Source organism: Monodelphis domestica, chromosome 6 (assembly GCF_027887165.1).
Source record: "Monodelphis domestica isolate mMonDom1 chromosome 6, mMonDom1.pri, whole genome shotgun sequence".
Classification (NCBI taxonomy): domain Eukaryota; kingdom Metazoa; phylum Chordata; class Mammalia; order Didelphimorphia; family Didelphidae; genus Monodelphis; species Monodelphis domestica.
The window spans coordinates 60,563,250-60,583,075 of NC_077232.1; the positions used below are offsets into that span (position 1 = coordinate 60,563,250).

At 43.0% G+C, this 19,826-nt stretch overlaps 1 protein-coding gene across 6 annotated transcripts in view; it reads left to right on the forward strand.

The window, feature by feature from the left end:
* Positions 1-1,265: 1,265 nt before the first annotated feature.
* The window catches only part of GALNT18 (polypeptide N-acetylgalactosaminyltransferase 18), a 476,899-nt gene continuing 458,338 nt past the window's right edge, over positions 1,266-19,826 (forward strand). For 2 of the 6 annotated variants that reach the window (XM_007497092.3, XM_007497091.3), the window contains exon 1: positions 1,320-2,114. In XM_007497092.3, the coding sequence (XP_007497154.1) occupies positions 1,880-2,114 (235 nt within the window). In that variant the 5' untranslated portion in view covers positions 1,320-1,879. Of the gene's footprint in view, positions 2,115-19,826 lie in introns of all 6 variants that reach the window. The other 4 variants (XM_001379569.4, XM_056802082.1, XM_056802084.1 and 1 more) reach the window with 4 other exon arrangements.

The window sequence follows — 19,826 nt, forward strand, 5'->3', positions numbered from 1 at the left end:
CCTCAGGTGATGTGGGGGTGAGGTGAGGAGGAGGGAAATCTTGTATTGAAGGGTAAAAGAAAGTCTTTTATTAAAAGCAGCTGGTACTGTGTGGGCGCTCCCGGAGCGGTGAATAATAATAAACGCACTAATAACAAACAAAATAATGTAAGTGCCAGAGCCCGGCACATGCCCCGCCCCCGCCCCCCCCAGTCCTCAATAAATGTGGCCAGCACTAGGTAATCCCTATCTCCGTGGTTGGCCTGGTTCTCCATGAATGACAGATTAAGTCTAGCCACCGGCTTGGGCTAAGGGAGCGCCTTTGAACAGGAAACTGATCCAGGCTTTCCCGACGTTCGCTGCGTGCCAGTGAAAGCAAGGGCCAACATGCTCCGACTTAGTTCTTTCTTCTGGGTATAGGGTGGGGGGAAGGTAACACATAGAAGTGATCGCTGGTAAAGACAGCGTTGTTTCCTTCAAGGCTATTTTCTAGAGAAACTGGCAGCCGGGATGAGATGCCAATCTAGGTCTCAGCTTCGGAGGGCATAGCCTGAGGCTGACCGCAGTAGACTGTAAACTCCTTGAGGGCAAGGACTGTTCCCTCCCTCAAGCCTCTCAGGCTGGTATCTCCCCGGCTCCTAGCCCTGTGCAGGACATGTTGGCTCTTAATAAATGTGTTTTTATTTTTATTTATTTATTTATTTTTTGCCTGGAATGGAAAGACCGGTGCAGCAGGGCGGGCAGCTAAGATGGTTCAGGGGGTCACAGCCACAGAAATTGCTCTGCAGCTAGTTGCTCAGCCAGGACCACTTCGGGGGGAAGCTCTTCCAGCCAAGTCAGGGCAGAGCTGGGGCGCTGGCCAGCAGCGGGGAATCCCAGCGGCAGGACTGGATGGGAGGAATTTGAGAGAGCCTTGGGTCTAGGAGCCAGCAATCTGGAGCCGAGGGAGACCCCTGCGGCAGGAGTAGTAGCAGTAAAGAGAACCCAGTGGATCTCCCCACCCAGTCCCCAACCCCCCAGTCCCCAGCCCTCGCGGCCTCTCTGCCAGGGATCCGGGGCTGGAAGGAAAGCCCTCCTATCCAGTGGCGAATGAGTCGGCGCTGGCTGGCTTGGGGCCCGGGAGTGGGACTGGAGCTCGGGGCCTTAGGGTGGGAGGAGAGGGTACCCCCTCCCCCGCCCTCTCCTGGGGCGCGCGCCAGAGGGGAGCTGGGCTGGGGGCTGGGGGATGGAGCAGAGCAGGTGGGGCGCCGGCTCGGACTCCGCCCCCTGCGCGGTCCCGTTGGTCCACTGCTGCACTTCCCCAGCCCCTCTCCGGAGCCGGAGCGCGATTGGCGGCGGCGCTTGTCGCTCGGAGGGGGCCGGGCAGTCCTGCTCTCGGGCTCGGCCCGCTGCAGCCTCCGCGGCCGCCGCCACCACCTCCTCCTCCTTCCTTATAGCTGCGCGGGCTGGTCTGCCCAGAGAGCCGGCGCAGGGCGATGGGGAGCGGCGTGGCCAAGCGCCCGGGCAGCTGCAAAGTTTGCCACACTTGCGCGCTGCGGTGCCTGGCTGCTGGGCGCCGCTGAGCGACTGCTGGAGGGGCTTCGGCTTCATTTCTCCTATTTGTTTGCGGTTCACCTAGTAAATAGAGCTATTTGCTTGGGCGGCCCCGGGAGCAGCAAACTTGGGGCTGTGCAGCGAAGATCCTGCAGGGGATTCGGGCCCTGAGCTAGCAGCCTGGGCTTTGCTTTCCAAAGCCACGGACTCAACCGTCCGGCAGCTCGGCATCCCGCCATCCCGCCGGCTCCAGATCGCGGAGTCCTTTGGAGCGTGCGGGTGGGTGTGGAAGACAGTAGGGATTAGGGACAGTTCAGCGGCCTTGGGGAGCACGGGGAGTTCCCCCTCTCTATGGAGGGAGCGCAGGATGGTGTGCACCAGGAAGACCAAAACTTTGGTGTCCACCTGCGTGATCCTGAGCGGCATGACCAACATCATCTGCCTGCTTTACGTGGGTTGGGTCACCAACTATATCGCCAGTGTCTATGTAAGGGTTCAGGAACCGGTGCCGGACAAGAAGCTGGACGAGGACAAAGGGGACACGCTGAGGATCATCGAGCGCCTGGACCACCTGGAGAATGTCATCAAACAGCACATTCAAGGTACACCGAGCCCTTTCACCACTGACGCTTCCTTGGGAAACTTTGCTGGACCGACCGGTTGGTGGTGGTGGTGGGGTGTATGTGAGTGTGTATGTGTGGGGAGCGGGAGGTGGGAGGTGGGAGAGGTAAGGGCGGGGGCGGAACACTTGGGTCTGAATAGACCTACAAGTAACCTAGGTCGGTGTGACTAGTCAATGATAAGAATAGTCTGTATGAGCACTCTTGCAAGAGTGCACGCATATTGTGGGTGGCTGCGTGGGGGGATTTACCTGTGAACAACCTGCAGGCGCTGTCTGTATACACATGTACACTCACGCAGGGGTGTCCTTTCGTGCCTGAGGTGGGCCGTGTGTGTGTGTGTGTGTGTGTGTGTGAGAGAGAGAGAGAGAGAGAGAGAGGAGAGACTCATTCACACATAGACACAGGAGCATATCCTCCCTAACCCTCAAAGAGGTAACCAGCACGTAGTCACACAAAAATTAGACACGTGCTGCACACTCTCTCTCTCTCTCTTTCTCTCTCTCTCTCTCTCTTTCTCTCTCTCTCTCTCTCTCTTTCTCTCTCTCTCTCTCTCTCTCTCTCTCTCTCTCTCTCTCTCTCTCTCTCACACACACACACACACACACACACACACATACACACATGAGTCTTTCATTCTCTGCTGCCTGGCGTAGGGAAACGGCCCTAGCAGCCTGTGGGGCCCTGGGGGTGCAGGGATGGGGTTCGAGAAAGGAAGAAAAGAGGTAGCGCGTTCTTTCCAGTCTGCCCTGCTCTCATTTTCGGGCTCGCAGCTGGACGGCTGGAGGGAGCTTGGAACCCGGGAATGCCCCTGCCTGCGGGCCTGGGGGAGGGGCTTCTCAAGCCCCGCGAAGAGTGGTTGCCCCTCCCCTCCCCTCGACTCACCCCTTCTTTGCCCCTCAATTCCCCAGCCTCTGGCCCCCTGCTTGGCTACTTGTGCCTAGTGATCACTCGAGTCCTTCTGAGGAAGACTCAGGTGTCGACTTTCAGAACCCCTGGGAGCTTGGGCCCTGGGCTCGGTCATGGACCTGTAGGTTGGCAGCCCTGGAGTTAGAGCTGGTGCTGGAGGTGAACCCTGGACCGGAAAGATCGGGAGGCACCAGGCTAGGAAAAGCAAGGGAGATCCTGGCCTGAGTTGAGGGGAGAAGGGGGATCTTATGGACCTAGCTAGTGTGACTGCTTTCTTGTGCCTCCATGCCTGAAATGTGCCTGCCTATGTGTGTATCTGTGTGTGTGTGTGCATGCGTGCGTGCACGCGCCTGCTTATATGTGCCTATGTGTTCGGAGAGGTTTAAAGCATCCCTTTTCCCTTAGCAGTCAGGGTGCTTTGCGAGTCCGTGTCAGTTCTTGGTTCCGGGTTAGTGGCTTGAAGGGAAGAGTATATTCTTGTTTCTTTGCTCCGTTCTTTTGACCAGCAGCTGGCTGGAAGCTGCTGGTACCGCTCAGGGTGGGGTGACAGTTCCAGCTCTCGTTGCCCGCCCTGCCCCCTGCCGGACAAACCCATAGCTGAGAACAGGCCCCCACTGGAGACTCGAAGGTGGGGCACTCCTCTCCAACCCCAACCTGGGCAATTTACTGTGGCCCTGAGCGTGCTTGAATTTTAAACCCAAGCCATCATTCGCCATCCCCACTCGATGAATGAGTTAGGTTTGTCTTCTTTCACTGTCTCAGCAGCCCCTCTGGCTAAAAAGAGGTGGAAAGGGTGGAGGGAGCCTTACACTTCAGAGTTGTCCCCAGATCTGCTCTTGCCATAGGAGTCACAATGAGTACTGCTCTCTTGCTGGACAGATCCGTTACAAACAAAATCTGGCCTCAGTCTGCAGCTTTCCATAGCACACCTGCCCCTCTGTCTATTTCCAGCAGACCACTATAGAAGGAGCCTTTTCTGCCTCTGACTGTCAGCAGCCTGTTGCTGATAATTCTTCCTTCTACTTTATCATCAGATACATCTGGCTTCCAAAAATTGCTCAGCAGTAGAAATGGAATTTTTGCCTCAGGGACGTTCAGAACTTTGTGAAATGAGGCTCACTGACCTGACTTTAACATTTCAAATCTAATTCCAGATCCAAAGTGATTTTTTATTTGTAGGTGTGTTCAGAGGAAATAATAGGGGCATCAGTCAGAGCCTGGGACCCTGGGGAGTAGTTATAGGGTCCTAAATGGGAGAGCTAAGGCCGACCACAAAGATCTTTTCCTTTCAGACTGTATTAGGGGAAAGAAAGTACAAAGAAAGCAGAAGAAAGCACTCACTACTCAGGTTAGATGAGATGGTGATAATGGATGATGGGGAAAAGGCAGAGGTGCTGAACTCTATATTTCCCTTTTTATTCCTTTGCAAAGAAGAATAATCCCTGGACTAGAAAAGTGAGAACAAAAATGGTAAATAAGGAGCTGAAACCTAGGGATGTAGTAAGAGAGCACCTACCTTGCCATTGATGAATTGACAGTCATTGTGGCTCTCCCACTTGCTACCTTCATATTGTTGGGCAAATGAATCATTTAACCTCTTTGGACCTTAGTTTTTTTTTTTTTATCTCTAAAAATAAACAAGTTGGGCTCAATTTTCTTTAAGGCTTCTTCCAATTCTAAATCTATAGCCTATAATCCTAGTGTATAAAAATAATTAGCAGCTGTGATTGCTGAGCTACTACTGATTTGAAAAATCTTGGAGAAGAGAGATGTGATACAGGATTGGAGAAAGAAAACCTTTTCAATTTTTAGAAAGAAGAAGCAAATGGAGTCTAGAGACTACAGATCTTTGAACTTATCTTAGATTGTTGGCAAAATTCTAGTTTGTCTTATTAAAGGATTAGTTAGTGAAGGTGCCAAAAAAGAAGTATCATTTATAACAAGCCCTATGACCATCTCTTGTGTTATTCTTGTGGAAAGGATGGAGAGATATGAACTAGATGATAGTACCATTATGTGAATTCAGAACTAGTTGGATGGCTACATCCAAAGAGTAGTCATTTATGTTTTGGGGCTCACTCCAAAGAACATCTATAGTGGTCCAGAGATTGCTTCCTGATCCACTGCTATTCATCATTTTTCTTAATGACTTGGATAAAGAAATAGATAGCATGTCCATCTTTCAGGGATCTAAAACCAAGATTTATAGTTAATAGAGTAGATAACAGTTGGGTTTTCAAAAGTCTTAGCAGGCTCTGATGATGGTAATAGCTAGTATTTATATAGCACCTACTACATATTAGGTTCTTTACAAAATCTCAATTGTTCCTTACAACAAACCTATTGATGATATTATTATCCTCTTTTTACAGATGATAAAACTGAGGCATATAGAAGTTAAGTGACTTGTCTAAGGTCACACGGCTAATAAGTGTCTGAGGTCACATTTGAACTCATGTCTTCTTGACTCCAGGGCCAGGCCTCTGGCCACTGAGCTATCTAGCTACTAATATGAGAATTAGTTCATAAATGAGGGAATATTTAGTTTGGAGAAGGTAAAGACTTAGTGAGGATATGACAATAGTCTTCAAGAATCTAAGGACTGTTTATATAGAAAAAGGATTAAATATATTCTGTTTTGTCTTCAATATCAGAACCAGGAGTAATGGGTGAGGGGTGCAGTGAGGCAGATTTGAATTTGATGGAAGGGAAAACTTCTCAAAAATTCAAGCCATAAAAATCAGTGGAATGAACTGCCTTGTCAGGCGATGACTTGGCATTCCTTGGACATCCTCTACCAAAGGCTGGACAAGTGCTTGGGCATGTTGTTTGTTGGAGGGATTCTTGGTTGGATATGAGTTGAACTAGGAAGCTGCTGAGGTCCCATCCATCCCTGGGTTTGAGAGTTCTCCCATCCATTTCCCTTTGGTCAGAAAATCGGCAGGCAGAGTACTATGGAAAGATTCTTCTGTGAGAGCTAGATGTGTAGTTTTTAGCTGTGAGACATCCGGTGAATGTGCTATTAAAATAGAATAGGTATTGTGTCTTTCTTTAGGAAAAAACCTTGCAATTAAGCATTGTTCATACCAGAAAACCTGGGAGAGCCAACAAAGCAACAAGGCTCTACCTTTTTTTAAAGATAGAGGTTTGAAAGGGGGTACTGAATCCCCCTAAGTGCATTAGAGTAAGTGTCTGAAAAGATTCCATGAAGCAAGCTTTAGGCATCAAAATTCTTCAACTCAATTCCATCAATCAACAAATGTTTAAACAATTCAATCTTGATTCTGGGTAGCTAGTGGGTGGGCCTTTGACCAAGTTGGTTGATTGAGCTTTTTGGCAGTTCTTGTAACTTATATTGCTGAGTCAGTATTATTCATGGCTTATACTCATCCTCCAAATCATAATTATGAGACTGATTCAGTTTATTCAGAGCCCAGTGGGAGCTGGCCACAGTGCTAGGTTCTACGTATACAAAGACAAAAGCAAAACAGACTGCCTCCAAGGAGCTTACATTCTAATGGGAAAGACTTATGTGAAAAGTAATGGCAGAAAGGATAACTAGATAGACTGAGAGCTAGACCAAGAGACAGAAGGTCCTAGATTCAAATCTGCCCTCGGACATTTCCCAGCTGTGTGACATTAGGCAAATCATTTAATTGCAATTTCCTAGCCTTTACCTTACTGTTCTTCTGCTTTAGAACCAATTCTAAGAAAGTTAGGATTAAAAAAAAAGGAATGTCAAGGACTAGGGGTAGAGGAATTAGGAAAGATTTCTTGCAGAAGATGGCACTTAAGTTAAGCTTCTAATGGAAGTAGGGATTCAAAGAGGCAGATATATGGAGAGAGAGCATTGCAGGCATGGGGTACAGAAAAGGGAGAAGGATTGACATATATAGGTGAGCTGGCGAATTTGGTTGGACTTATATGAAATTCATCTGGAAAGAAAAGTTTTGCAACCAAAATGTGGTGTGTTTTAAAGGCCCAAGAGTAATTTTTCCAAGAGGAAATTGAGATCCATTGATGCTTGTTGAGTGGAGGAATAGACAGAATCACACCTATACTCTAAGAATATCAGTTTGCTACCCGAGTAAGACAATCTGGTCTTGATTCAAGGCAGCCAATGGGTGATTCCTTGACCAAAAAGGTGGGCTGAGATTTTTAACAGCTATTGGTTTCTGCTACTGAGTAACGATTATTTGTGGCTTATAATCATTCTTCAAATAATATTCATGTTGCCTTAGAGCCTAGATAAGCTACCATCCTTTCCACTGGATAGAAGTCACCTTGGAAACTCAAAAGCACAAAATAATAATGATGTCAATTTAGAACCAGAAGTCATTTTACAGCTGAGGAAACTGAGATCCAAAGATGTTACAGAGGAAATACATTTTAACAACATGTGAGTTTAAGGTTTACAAAAGACTTTTTACCTATTAATTCTCTGTAAAGTAGGATTTTTAGGTATTATTCTCACAATTTTTCAGCTAAAAAACTGTAACTTGGAGGTTAAAGGGAACCTGGGTGGCACAGTGGATAAAGCACTGAGTCTGCAGTCTAGAAGATCTGAGTTGGAATTTAGCTTCAGATATTTAGTGGTTGTGTGACCCTGGGCAAGTCACTTAACTCTGCCTCAGTTTCTTCATTTGTATAATGGAGAATGATAATAATAACACTTCCTAGAATGGTTTTGAGGATCTAAGGAGATAATAATTGTAAGGAGCTTAATATGGTACCTGGTACATGGTAAGCCCTACATAAATGTTAGTTATTATTATTATGTGCTTTGCTCATGGACACACAGCTAGGAGATTTTGAAGGAGGAATTAGAACCCATGCCAGTTCTGACACACTTATGTCACAGATCGTCTCTTAAGTAGAAAGGTGGGAATTTTAACCAAAGTCTTCTGATTGCAAAGCCAGTGCTCTCCAAACCAGACGGGGCTGCTGCCTTGCTGAAATGTTACCAAGCATCCTAAGGAATGTGCATGAATGGGCCCTGCAATTAGAAGTAGCTTTGGAACCCCACTCACTCTGAGGTCTTCAGTCAAAGATGAAAAGTATATTTTCCTCATGGGGTTTGTCCTAATATTTAATTTTAATTTGTTTTCTGCTCGAATGATTTAATTAGATGGTGCCTGGGAATCTCTAGGGAGCTCAAATTGCAGATCTTAAACATTTTTTTTTTACAAAATGGATTGGAAATGAGGGGCAAACTTCAAAAATGTGCTTTTTTAAAACCACGGTTCCCTATAAATAAAATAAATTTGAATCAAACATTTCTATTTGGAGTCTTCTAAACGAGCCATACATGCGAGCTCAAAAGGGTGCTGAAGGTGAGTTTGCCTTTTGGAATGGGGACTGGCAAACTGGGGAGTGCAATTGTGGGTCCAATATGACAAGCATATATTGAACCTATATTCCATGCTGTGATGTGGCCAAAAATACAAAAGTTCAAAACTCTGTCCTCTGGGAGTTCACATCCTACTGAGGTAAATGGGGATCTCATGAAAATGAGCCTGGGTCCTACTCAAATGATCAGAATAGGATGTAGTGGACAGAGAGTATTGGGTCTGAAGTCAGGAAGAGTGGCATTCATCCAAAAGGCTATGACCTTAGGACAATAGGTAGAACCCTCAATTTACTATCTATGAAATAGGGATAAGAATATTTCTAACACCAACCTCATTGACTAGTGAAGTTTAAGTGAATCTTGTGAAATACTCTACAAATTTTAAAGAACCCAAACAAATGAGAAAATAAAACATTATTTTTGGTTTTTTTTTAAGTAAAGATTTTAAAAATAAACGATAATGGGCATTTTTGTTTTTAGACCTTTTATTTCCATCTTAGAATCATCATTAAATATTGGTTCCAAGGCAGAAGAACGGTAAGGGCTAGGAAACTGGGGTTTTATGACAGCTAGGAAGTGTCTGAGGTCAGATATGAACCCAGGACCTCTCATCTCCAGGTCTGGCTCCATATTCAGCTGCCCAAACAAAAGACTTTTAACAACAAATATCTTTGGGGAATTGGCAAGATAAGATTTTTGTTGTTGTTGTTGTGGAGAGGATTAGTGACTTTGAGAAGTAAGAAATTAAACATCTCTTGCATAAGGAATTGAATTACTGGATGAGTTATTTTCAAGCACTCACATTTCTTTGAATATTGTAATTAATAGTGTGCTAGAGTATTTGATTGATTTCTAAATCCATTATCCTCCCTCATTGAATCTAGTTAATTCCAACAATAGGAAGAATGTATTATTAACAATTTTCTTTTCATGAAAGTGTATTAGACACATTATATGCACATTAATGTTCATCTGAGCAGTAATATCAGGTTGCTTGCCAAGATAATCTATATGTGGTGTAAAAATTGGTGCCTTAAAAACATTGGGAAATGGTCATATATTATCTTTGGATTCTAGATTTAAGCTGGAAGGGACGCCAGAGACCATTCAGTCTGATCTCTTTATTTTACTGATGAAGCTGAGATGGGTGAGATAAATTGTGTGAGGTTCTCAGGGTCTTGTTTGGTCATTTCAATAGTGACTCCATTTGAGGTTTTATTGGCAAAGGTACTGGGATGGTTTGTCATTTCCTTCTCTGGATCATTTTACAGATGAAGAATTAAGTAAACAGGGTGAAGTAACTTGCCCAGGATCACACAGCTAGTAAGTGCCTGAGGTGGATTTTGAACTCAGAAAGAGTTCAAAGGCCCAACCCCCTATCCACTTGGCCACCTCACTGTAGAAAAATTGTTGTTATGAATCTGGAGTTCAGGAGATAGTTTTTTTTCTTCTTTCCTTTGCTGGTCTCAGTGACCTTTTGGGTGCCACTTATAAAGTGACCCATTTTCTAGGCAATCTCCAAAATGAATAAAAAAAGCTACCTTCTACTTTTAGTGAGGGGATCTTAAAAATGAAGGATATGATGTTTGTTTAGTGCTTTGAGTTTATCAGAGGCAACAAGGTAATATAAATGTGAGCTTTTGTTATTCTCATGAATGAACAGCAATTGTGGGTAAAATTGCATTAGTAACAATGGAATTGATACTTGGAGACTGCACAGTAATAGAATTTAAGGTTGGATTGAGAAGTTTATTAATAGACCAGGGTCATGTCTTGATGTAACAGAAAGAAAAAAATTTCAAGAAAAAGCAATCTAAGGATTAAAAAAAAAACAACCTTCCAGAAGTATGCTGCATTAAAACAAATGAATTCAGCATTCTTTTCTCCTCACTTGACATAAATTGTTGTTTGCCCTTGATAATGTATGTTGGTGTAGATTCTCTAGGAGAATTAGAAATGGAACATTAAAAAACCCCTCTAATTCTGACATTCCTGTTTGAATAATAATAACAGCAGGCATTTGTTTTGGTTCTTTAAAGTTTGTAGAGTGTTTCTCATATCTCATTTAAACCTTATAAGCCCATGAGGTTGGTGTTAGAAATTTTCTTACCCTCTTTTGTAGATAAGAGACTAAGGTTTATTTTCCTATCGTCCCAGAACTAATAATTGCCATAGGCTTTCTATGAACATGACTCCTCCTGACTTCAGGTCCAATACTCTGTCCAATACATCATATTTTGATCATTTGCGTAGGAGCTACACTTTTTCATGAGATTTTGGAAAATCAGTGTAGATCCTCTTTGTTACCAGCTGACCAAAACTCCAGGCTCCTACCTTGAGACTATGAGCTTCTGATTGGTAAATAATCACTGAGATCCACCATTCTTATCCTCTGACTATCTTTTTACTACATGGTTGGGTCTTTATTTTCTTTAATTCTTCTTTCTCCTCCAATTTCTAGATTTAAAAAACGAGAATTTCTCCAATCCCCTGCTGGCAGTACATCGTACCTCTTAAATTCATGGTTAGCTCTCATCCTCTCATTTCATCAGTGCAGTTGGTCTCCCATGGTAGGACACCTCATGGTTATCTTTGACTTTCTCTTCTTCTACCCTTACTAGACAATCAGGTACTTTGATGTAAATTCTATCTCTGGAGTAACTCTCACAATCATCTACTACTTTAGCCAAATGGATGGCTCCCAAGTTTTCCTAGAATTCACCACTAGAGGTTTTCCTCTAGGAACTTTCCCAAAACAAGAACTCTCTGGTAATTAGTGGGGAAGTATCTACTATAAATTGGGGGCCTTGGAGGCTGGGGAATCAGGGGATTTAGAATCCTTTTTTTAGGAGAGGTGTATCTCTTACTTTGGCTGGAGGCAACATAGTATGTTGGAAGGAGGGATGAATTTGGATTCAAATGGCAGCTCTTCTACTTACTATCTATGTTTGGTTGGGCAAATCATTGAATTTTCTCAGAAGCTTAGTTAAGTCAACTGTAAAATGATGTACAATTGTATATATGCTTCTTGAGGGAAGAGTCTTGCCTCACTTTTGGGTCTAGCACAATACCTGGCATAGAGTAGGTGCCAAATACAACCTTGATTGATTGATTAATTGAAAGGGTTTCTCCTTTAAATCCACAATCCTTTGAAACACTATTCTATTCATGAAAACCACTCTTTGATCCTTTCCTTGATGTCATATCAACAGTTAATCAACCATATTTAAAGGCCCAAGATGTACTAGGTATATCTATTTCTCTTGCTTATTGTGTTTCAACTTTGACTTAATTTCAGAATTAAGAAGGTGGGGAGGTTCCAGTCATTCATCAAGAATTAGTACCTTTAGAACTATAAGTGGAGGGAGTCTTAGAGGTCATACAGTCCACCCCCTCATTTTAGAGATGAACAAAACCAAGGCCCAGGGAGGTTTTTACTTTCTCAAGATTATATTAAGTTGGGGGGTGAGATTCAAACCCAGTCTTTTTTCTCTAGATCTAAAACACCTTCCACTGTCCCCTTTCTTCTTCTGAATCTTTCCTTTCTACTTCCCAGTCATTTCTTCAGGGCTAGTGTACATATAGGTACTCAGACTTTTTTCTCCTCTCTTGGAGCCTCTTAGGGTTTGGAGAGGGAGAAAGTACAATTGCTACATAGGAAAGCTTTAATAGAGTGGTTTTGGTCACAAAACATCAGCAGCTGTTTATTTGCTCAAAACAGTAGGAGTCCATATTAATAACCACGTGAATTATGTGTGTGGAAGTGAAAAGTAAGCAAAATTCTTACCGTGGCCCCATAAATGGGGCTTTCTTCTTTTATTGAACTAATCTCTCTTCCAGTAGATGCTGGTGACATTTCCTATTATCCATGCAGAAAGTCTGCCTTGATCTCCTACTCTCCAAAAAAAAAATTTTTTTTTTTGCCCTGCCTAGAACATAGTCCCAAAATGAAGAGCTTTTAGGTTTCCTTTTTTGCAGTAATAAGGTTTTAAATGTATGTCCTTCCTGTCTCAACAGAACTCAATAGATGATGTGAATTCTCTCTAGTTAATCTCTAACATGTCTTCATGATGGAGGAAGGACACCTTGGAGGAATTCCCAGAGCATGTGCTGAAAGGAACTTGGAGTGGAGAGGCTGAATTGAACAGGAGGAAAGGGGAAACAAAGCAAAAGAGAAAGTTCTAACATCCAGAGCTGCCCAGAAGGGGAATGGGCTGCTTTGGGGATGGGGTGACCCTTTTCTAAAGGTTTAGAGGCTACAGCATGGTCCCTTATAGCCACAGTTATAGCAGAGACTCTTGGCAAGATGGTGTTTGAGTTTGGAGTATCTGTGATCTTTCTATCTTAGCCTTCAGTTGAGAAAGAACATGTGTGCACATGTGTGTGTGTGTGTGTGTGTGAGAGAGAGAGAGAGAGAGAGAGAGAGACAGACAGACAGACAGACAGACAGACAGAAACAGAGAGCAGACACAGAGAATAGGCAGAGGCACAAAGATACAAAAGAGAGATGCAAAAACAAATACAGAGACAGACAAAAAGTGACAGAGATAGAGAAGCAGAAGGATACAGAGAAAGAAAGAGACAGAGATAGAAAGAGATGAAGAGGCAGAGACATAGAGAGAGATAGAGATAGAGGGAGATATAGAGACAAAGAGGCAGTTAGAGACAGAAAAACAGAGACAGAGAGTTACAGACATATATATATATTTCAAGGCACAGAGAGAGAATATAGAGATGATGGTAGTAGCTATGGGAAGTATGTGCCTACCTTTAAAGAACAACTCAAACTGTGGTTTTGACCAGGCTCAATCACAGAATCACAAGATTTGAGAGATGGAAGGAACCTATTCAACCATCTAGTCTAAGGATTAACAAACTATAGTCCTCTAACCAACCTTGGCCCATCACCTGGTTTTGTTCTTAGCTTGGAGGCCCTACAAAAGCAGGAAGAAGGCCTGATTTTGCCCTCAAGTCATAGTTTGATACAAACCATGATCAAGAATAATCCATTCTACAATTTGCCTGCCAAGTGGGCATCCTGCCTCAAGACCACTACTGAGATGGAATCCTTTACTTACCAAGGCAACCCATTCCATTTTTGGACAGTTCTAATTATTAGGAAGTTTTTCTTGACATTTATTCTAAATGGGGCTTTTTGGCACTTCTAACCAGCGCTCCTGGTTCTGCTCTTTGGGGCCAAACATATCAAGTTAAATACTTCTTTCTTTAGATGCCTTTTCAAACACTTGTATACAGACTAAGGTCTGTAAGGATATTCTGCAGAGATCCAGAAGAAGTGTGGGATGTAAGCCCTCACTTTAACTAAGATGTTGGATCATAGAGTTAGTGGTGGAGATGCTGATAAATAATATTCTATACAACAATTTATTGGGCTCTTTGACCTGTCCTTTCCCTATTTAGATTGAAATGAAATCAATATTTCCTTCAAAGAAGAATATCCTTCTAGACTTCTACAGTGAATGGGAATGGGACAGGAGGTCCCATAGAAATTGTAGAATTGTATGATCTGGTCCCATGACTGAAGCTACCTTTGAGAGTGGAATAGAGATAGGGAAAATGATTGGACCTTTGATTTCACTGGTAAAGGAAACTCCATGGATCCTGGGGAAGAGGAGACTCTCTATTCCAAGACAAGATGGCACTTATCTGAAACTTCTACTCTTAGGGAGTTGCCTAGAGCACTGAGATGTTAGGTGATTTGCCCCAGGTCCCACAACTGGTATGCATCAGGAGTAGAACCTGAAACCAGGCCCTTCTAGTTCCAATGTTAGCTTTCTATGTCTTATACCATGTTGAGAATAAAATGGAATGGGGGAAATTTTTTTTAAGTCAAGTGAAACCAGTAAGCAATTTCTAGGCACCTAATATGTGCTAGGCACCAAGCTAAACACTGAGTAGAAAGAGAAAACAAAAACAAACTAAAAAAAGCAGACATTAAAAAAAAAAACAAACAAACAACAAATCCAATTCCTACTCTCAAAAGCATTCATTGTCTAATGGTGGTGATAGCATGGCAACAAGTACATACAAACAAGCTACATAGGAGGATAAATGGAAAACCATCAGCATAGGAAAGGCACTAGCATTAAGGGGGTTTGGCCAAGGCTTCTTCTAGAAAATGGGGCTTTAGCTGAGACTTGAAGACATTCTGGGAAGCCAGGAGGGATAGATGAGGAGGGAGAAAATTTCAGGCATGGGGGACAGCTAAGAAAAAGAAGATTTGGATGATGGAGTGATCTCATAAAGCACTTACTAGGTGTCAAACACTTTGAAGAAAATTGAGAACACAAATAGAAAAGCAAAACTGACCCTGCTCCTCAGAACTCACATTCTAACTGTGGGAGACAATCCTCCTTGCAGGGTGTAGCAGCAGAGCCAATGGCAAGGCTTCATGGTTGTACACTTTTGAGGAGGAGGGAGATCCTGGCAGGATCTAGCCCAATACAAATGGATGTGTGTATTAGGAATTTTTTTTTTTAACCAGACCTAACCTGTGCTGATCATGTATTAAATTAGAGAGAAAACCAAACTAGAATTAATGAAAATTTATCAAATCCAAATCACAGTTCCCAGACCAGAGGGTCTGTCTGCTTTGTACAACCCTCTTCTTATTTCATGCTGTCATGAAGCTTCCAAAGTGCCTGCCTACTGGCCTTCCTTTTTGTCCTAAAAATATTTACTTTTAAAAATCTACTTAATGCAGCTGCTGGGGCATTGGACAGTTCCAAGAATGTGGCTTTGTTTGGAGGAGACAGTGCTATGGGCATGACGTTGCAAGGGGCCTCATTATCCTGTCTGAAGGATGCACAAAGTAAAACTGCTTTCCCCAGATGATTACTGGAAGGTCCTTCAAGGTTTCCTCCATGATTTTAGCCTACAGGGTGGAAGAACAGAGCTATGCATTTTTTTCCCCATACTGAACCCAGAAGTGACTTGGAGTGACTTTGGCTTATCTTCCTTCTAGGGTGAATTTGATTTAAATCAAATTGATTTAAGTCATAATTTCAATCACAGCCAGGAAGATGCGATTTAAATCACTTGTCAGAAAGACTCAGTTTAATCTTTTTTTCCCCTTCTCTCTATAAAAAGTACCTTCTTGCTGTTCGATAGAACCTTAACAGCATATATTCTTCACAACTCATAGAAAGAAGTAGTTTCATTTTTAGAAAATGCATACTATATACATTTTAAAGTAGTGACTTATTTTGATGATTTTCTCCCCCCATGAAAAAGTTTGCAGCTACATCCAGAAACTGAATAATGATCGTGACTGTCTACAAAATCTCTCTGGGTTGTGGGACATAGTCTATTGCCACAGATGATTGCCTGTGCTCTAAGCATTGAAAATCCTCTCACTCTTTTCTGGAAACTCTCTTGACCCATGTTAATATAGTCCTGTAGTGGGGGCAGCTAGGTGGCTCAGTGAAGAATCAGGCTAGAGACAGAAGGTTCTGTATTCAAATTTGGTTTCAGACACTTCCTAGCTGTGTGATCCTGGACAAGTCATTTAATCTCTATTGCCTAGCCCTTACTGTTCCTCTACCTTAGAACCAACACACAGCATTGCCTTTCTCCTAATGCCACATAAACCTAGGAGGAAAAGTGGCATGTTTTTTGAGAGCTTTTACTACTAGTAGCTGTAGAGAAATGGACACAGGTTAAACCCAACACAGACAAGGTTGAGAGTTTTGGAAGTCACAAAAGCCAGCAGTAATAGCATCTCTGATTGTTACCTTGATGGGAAGATGATGACAGACACAATCTTCTTCCCTCTTGACTAGAGGAGTAACATTTATCTGAGACTTGGTAGTTTGTAGAGATTTCCACACGTTTAGTTGGATGACTAGCTTCTTACAGGTCAGGGATGGTTTTGTTGTTATGACTGTATCTTTAGTACCGAAGAAGGACCTAGAACATATTAGGCACTTAATAGATGCTTTTTAATTGGTCAGCTGTGGCGTGAAGACATCTAATGGTGCCCTCTCTGGCAGCTGAGATCCGAAATTATTCTTTGTCCTGAATTCTTCTTTTTTTTACCCTCTTCCTTCTAGGTGTCTCATGGTAGGTCCTAACTCTTTCCTTTTGTGTGTGAAGACACCCTGTAATAAATACCTATTTGCTTTAAAGCATGACCGACCCATCCTACTCTTGTGAAAACATCCCGAAGTCCCTAGCTGGGAGTAATAGAGGTTGACAGAAGACGGTACAAGGAATGGGGCAATCCTCTTGTTATTTTGATACTTAAGAAACCACTAGAGCCTGGAAAGGCTGTGAGAGGTGAGTCATCTTCATTCTACTCTATAGGGCCAATTAGAAATATATACAGGCTAATTTGTCAATCTGTATTAAAAGTGTAGATATGCATTGAGCATGGGTGAGGTGTGCTAGGATATGTGAGTCATGCTCTGTGCAAATAAGCTTACACATTTTGACTTTTTTTCTTCAATAAGAAATTACATTTCTTACATGGGTGGCTTAGCAGACAGAGTATCTGGCTGAGAAATGGGAGGTCCTGGGTTCAAATGTGAGTTCAAACACTTCCTAGCTGTGTGACCCTGGGCAAGTCACTTAATCCCCAATCCCTACCCTTACCATTTTTTTCTTTTTCGCCTTGGGAATGATATAAGGTTTAGGACCTTGGTCTTCTGAGTAGCTGTGTTTCTATGATACTACACTGACTCTCATTTATGTCCTAAAAGTTATATCATAATTATAGACTGTCCCAGAAGGTGCTACAGTTGAAAAAAGAGCTTATAAAACCTACTTCCAGCAGCCTGGCAGAGAATTTAAGAAGTCTTTATGCAGGCACTAAATTTTTATTGGTTTATAACATTTACATAGGAACGTCTTATGTCTCCGATACCTTCTAGAGGCAAATGCATGCATAGTCATTCCCCACAAACATGGGACATTGCCAACCATGACAGTATTAAACCAGTTACTCAGCCCCCATGTGCTTATATGCCTAGCTATTCAAACTCCATTATATCAGTGAAGTCAAGCACACAGTCAACCACTCATCTATACTCTGCCTTGGACCACCAGTCACCACGCCCCATCCCATCCTACTCTTAGTCACAGCTATAACTGCCTTGATTTTATTGCTCCTGAATGCTTTGTGGTCAAAGGGGCTGGAAGTGAAGGCTGTCTTCTCTGGTATTAACCTGGGATTGTCAGGTTTGGGGAAGATACTGCTAGCCTTCCAAGTCTGATACCTGAGGGTCAACTCAGCTGCTGCTTCTATTGTCTAGCCCATCTCACCAGGATGAAGACTTTTCTTCATTTTTAGGAGGTAGAAAGGGACAAGTGAGACACTCTGTGGAGTCTTAGAAGAACCGGGGGAACCCCAGGGACTAATTTTAACTTTACTTGGCTAAAGAATGACCTAAGACTTTTCCTGTGTGAAACAATAGGATAGTAGATCTAGAATCCCAGTTTGAGTTTTCTCTGACATGTTAATGTATTTCCCTTAAAAGCAGTCTTTGTTGGGGCTGTTGGTTCTAAATTAGACATCTATTGTCCTTGACCAATGGGGTCCCCTTTGAGATATTAAGATGGGAACTCTCCTAATTGAAGGGAGGGAGTCTCAGCCCTAAAGATAAAGAGAGGGTGAGTAGGGACTGGGAGAAGTCAGTCATTGAAAAGGGGTTAAGAATAAGCCGGCTTCTCCACTTATCCTTTGGTAAAAATCAGAGATGCTATTACTGCCGGCTTTTATGACTTGTGAAACTCTCAACTTTGTCTGTGTTAGGTTTAACCTGTGTCCATTTTTCTACAGCTACTATTCGTAAAAGCTCTCAAAAAATATGCCACTTTCCTCCTAGGTTTATGTGGCATAGGAGAAAGGAAGGGAAAAATCAGAAAGCATTAGGGCTGCACAGTGAACTTGGGAGGAGAAGAACCTATGTGGGAGAATGAGTGGTGGTGAGGAATGGATGGTGGCGGAGAATAGATGGTAAAGAGAATGATGGTGGTGGAGAATGATAGTGATGGAAAATGGGTGATAGCAACAAAGTAGGGAAGCAAGTGGGCTAACACCTGGAGGTGATAGCAGAATCAGTCAATCAACAATCATCTATTAAGGGGCCTCTGTTTCAGAAATCATAGTTGGCACTGAGACAAAAATGAAAGAATATCTGCCCTTAAGGTATATATTATCAGGAGAGACAATGTGCACATAAACAAATATATACAGAATAAATATAAATGAATAACAAAGTAGTTTAGGAAGGGAGGGTACTAGCAGTTGTGTGGAAACAAGAAAAAATTCAGATAGTGTTTAAGCTGAGTCTTAATGGAAGAAAGGGGAAAATGGAGAAAATGAGAGGAAAAAGGGAGGGCATTGTAGGCATGGTGGATGGCCAATATAAAGGTACAAAGATGGGAGATGGATTATCAAAGTAGAAAACAGCTCTCACTCCACTGAACCACCCAGTTATCTTGCCCCCTTCATTTTAAAGACCAAAAAAAAAAAAAACAAACCCAAAACCAAAACTGGGGCTCACATAAGAGAAAGTATTTGTCCAAGATCACACAGGTAGTAACACACAGGAACCCCAAATATGACACTCCTGCCACCCCCCATACCATGCAGCTGCTCAAGCAGCTTTGGCAAGGCAGCCTGGGTTCAGATCACACCTGGGCTTGGGTCTTGGAGCCTGTTGGCTCGCCTATCTAGTTTCATACCCCTTGCCACTTACAATTTTGTAGCCAAATAAACAGACATTCCAAGAATCTGAATATTTTCCCACTGCATTACCCTGATGTTTTGACTTCTGGTATCTCACAGTTTATGTTGTTCTTTTAGTCTTAGCAAAGAATAACAAAAGCTGAAGTCCTTGGGGAAGGGGGTGCTTAAAATGTGGCCTTTGCCACATTGATAGGACCCTTTCCCTTTCCTCTCAAATTCCCATGTTGCAGCTGGATGGGAAAAGTCTGAAGCTTAAGGGATTGGGGGCGGGAGATGGCAGTGGTTTCATCTTAATAAAGCTGTCGCTTGTGGTAACTCTCAAACCAAAGCAATTTTATACGTACAGAAGGGAAAAAAGGATCCAGAGAAAGAATGAAATTAGGAGGCACCCAGCTAAATGTAGAGATTCTCTTTCTTGAAGGAGGATAGACTTGAGCTCATCTTTGATTTAGGCCTGGAGCACAAAAGGAAGAGAGGGAGCATAATTTATTTTCCAAGAGGAGATAAGAAATTTCCACTCTTCCCTGAGATCCCTATTGAGGGTTCCATTGGCTAGAATGGCAGAAGACTCAGATCTCTGTTCCTGGCTGGCAAAATAGAATTCCTGTTCTTTTGAGAACTTCTCACTGCTGCCTCAAGCCCCAGTTTACCCCTTCAGGCTTGGGAGAACACCAGTGGGAGAATTTATAAGAAGTTATTTTTTCAGTAGAGGAAGAGCTCCAGA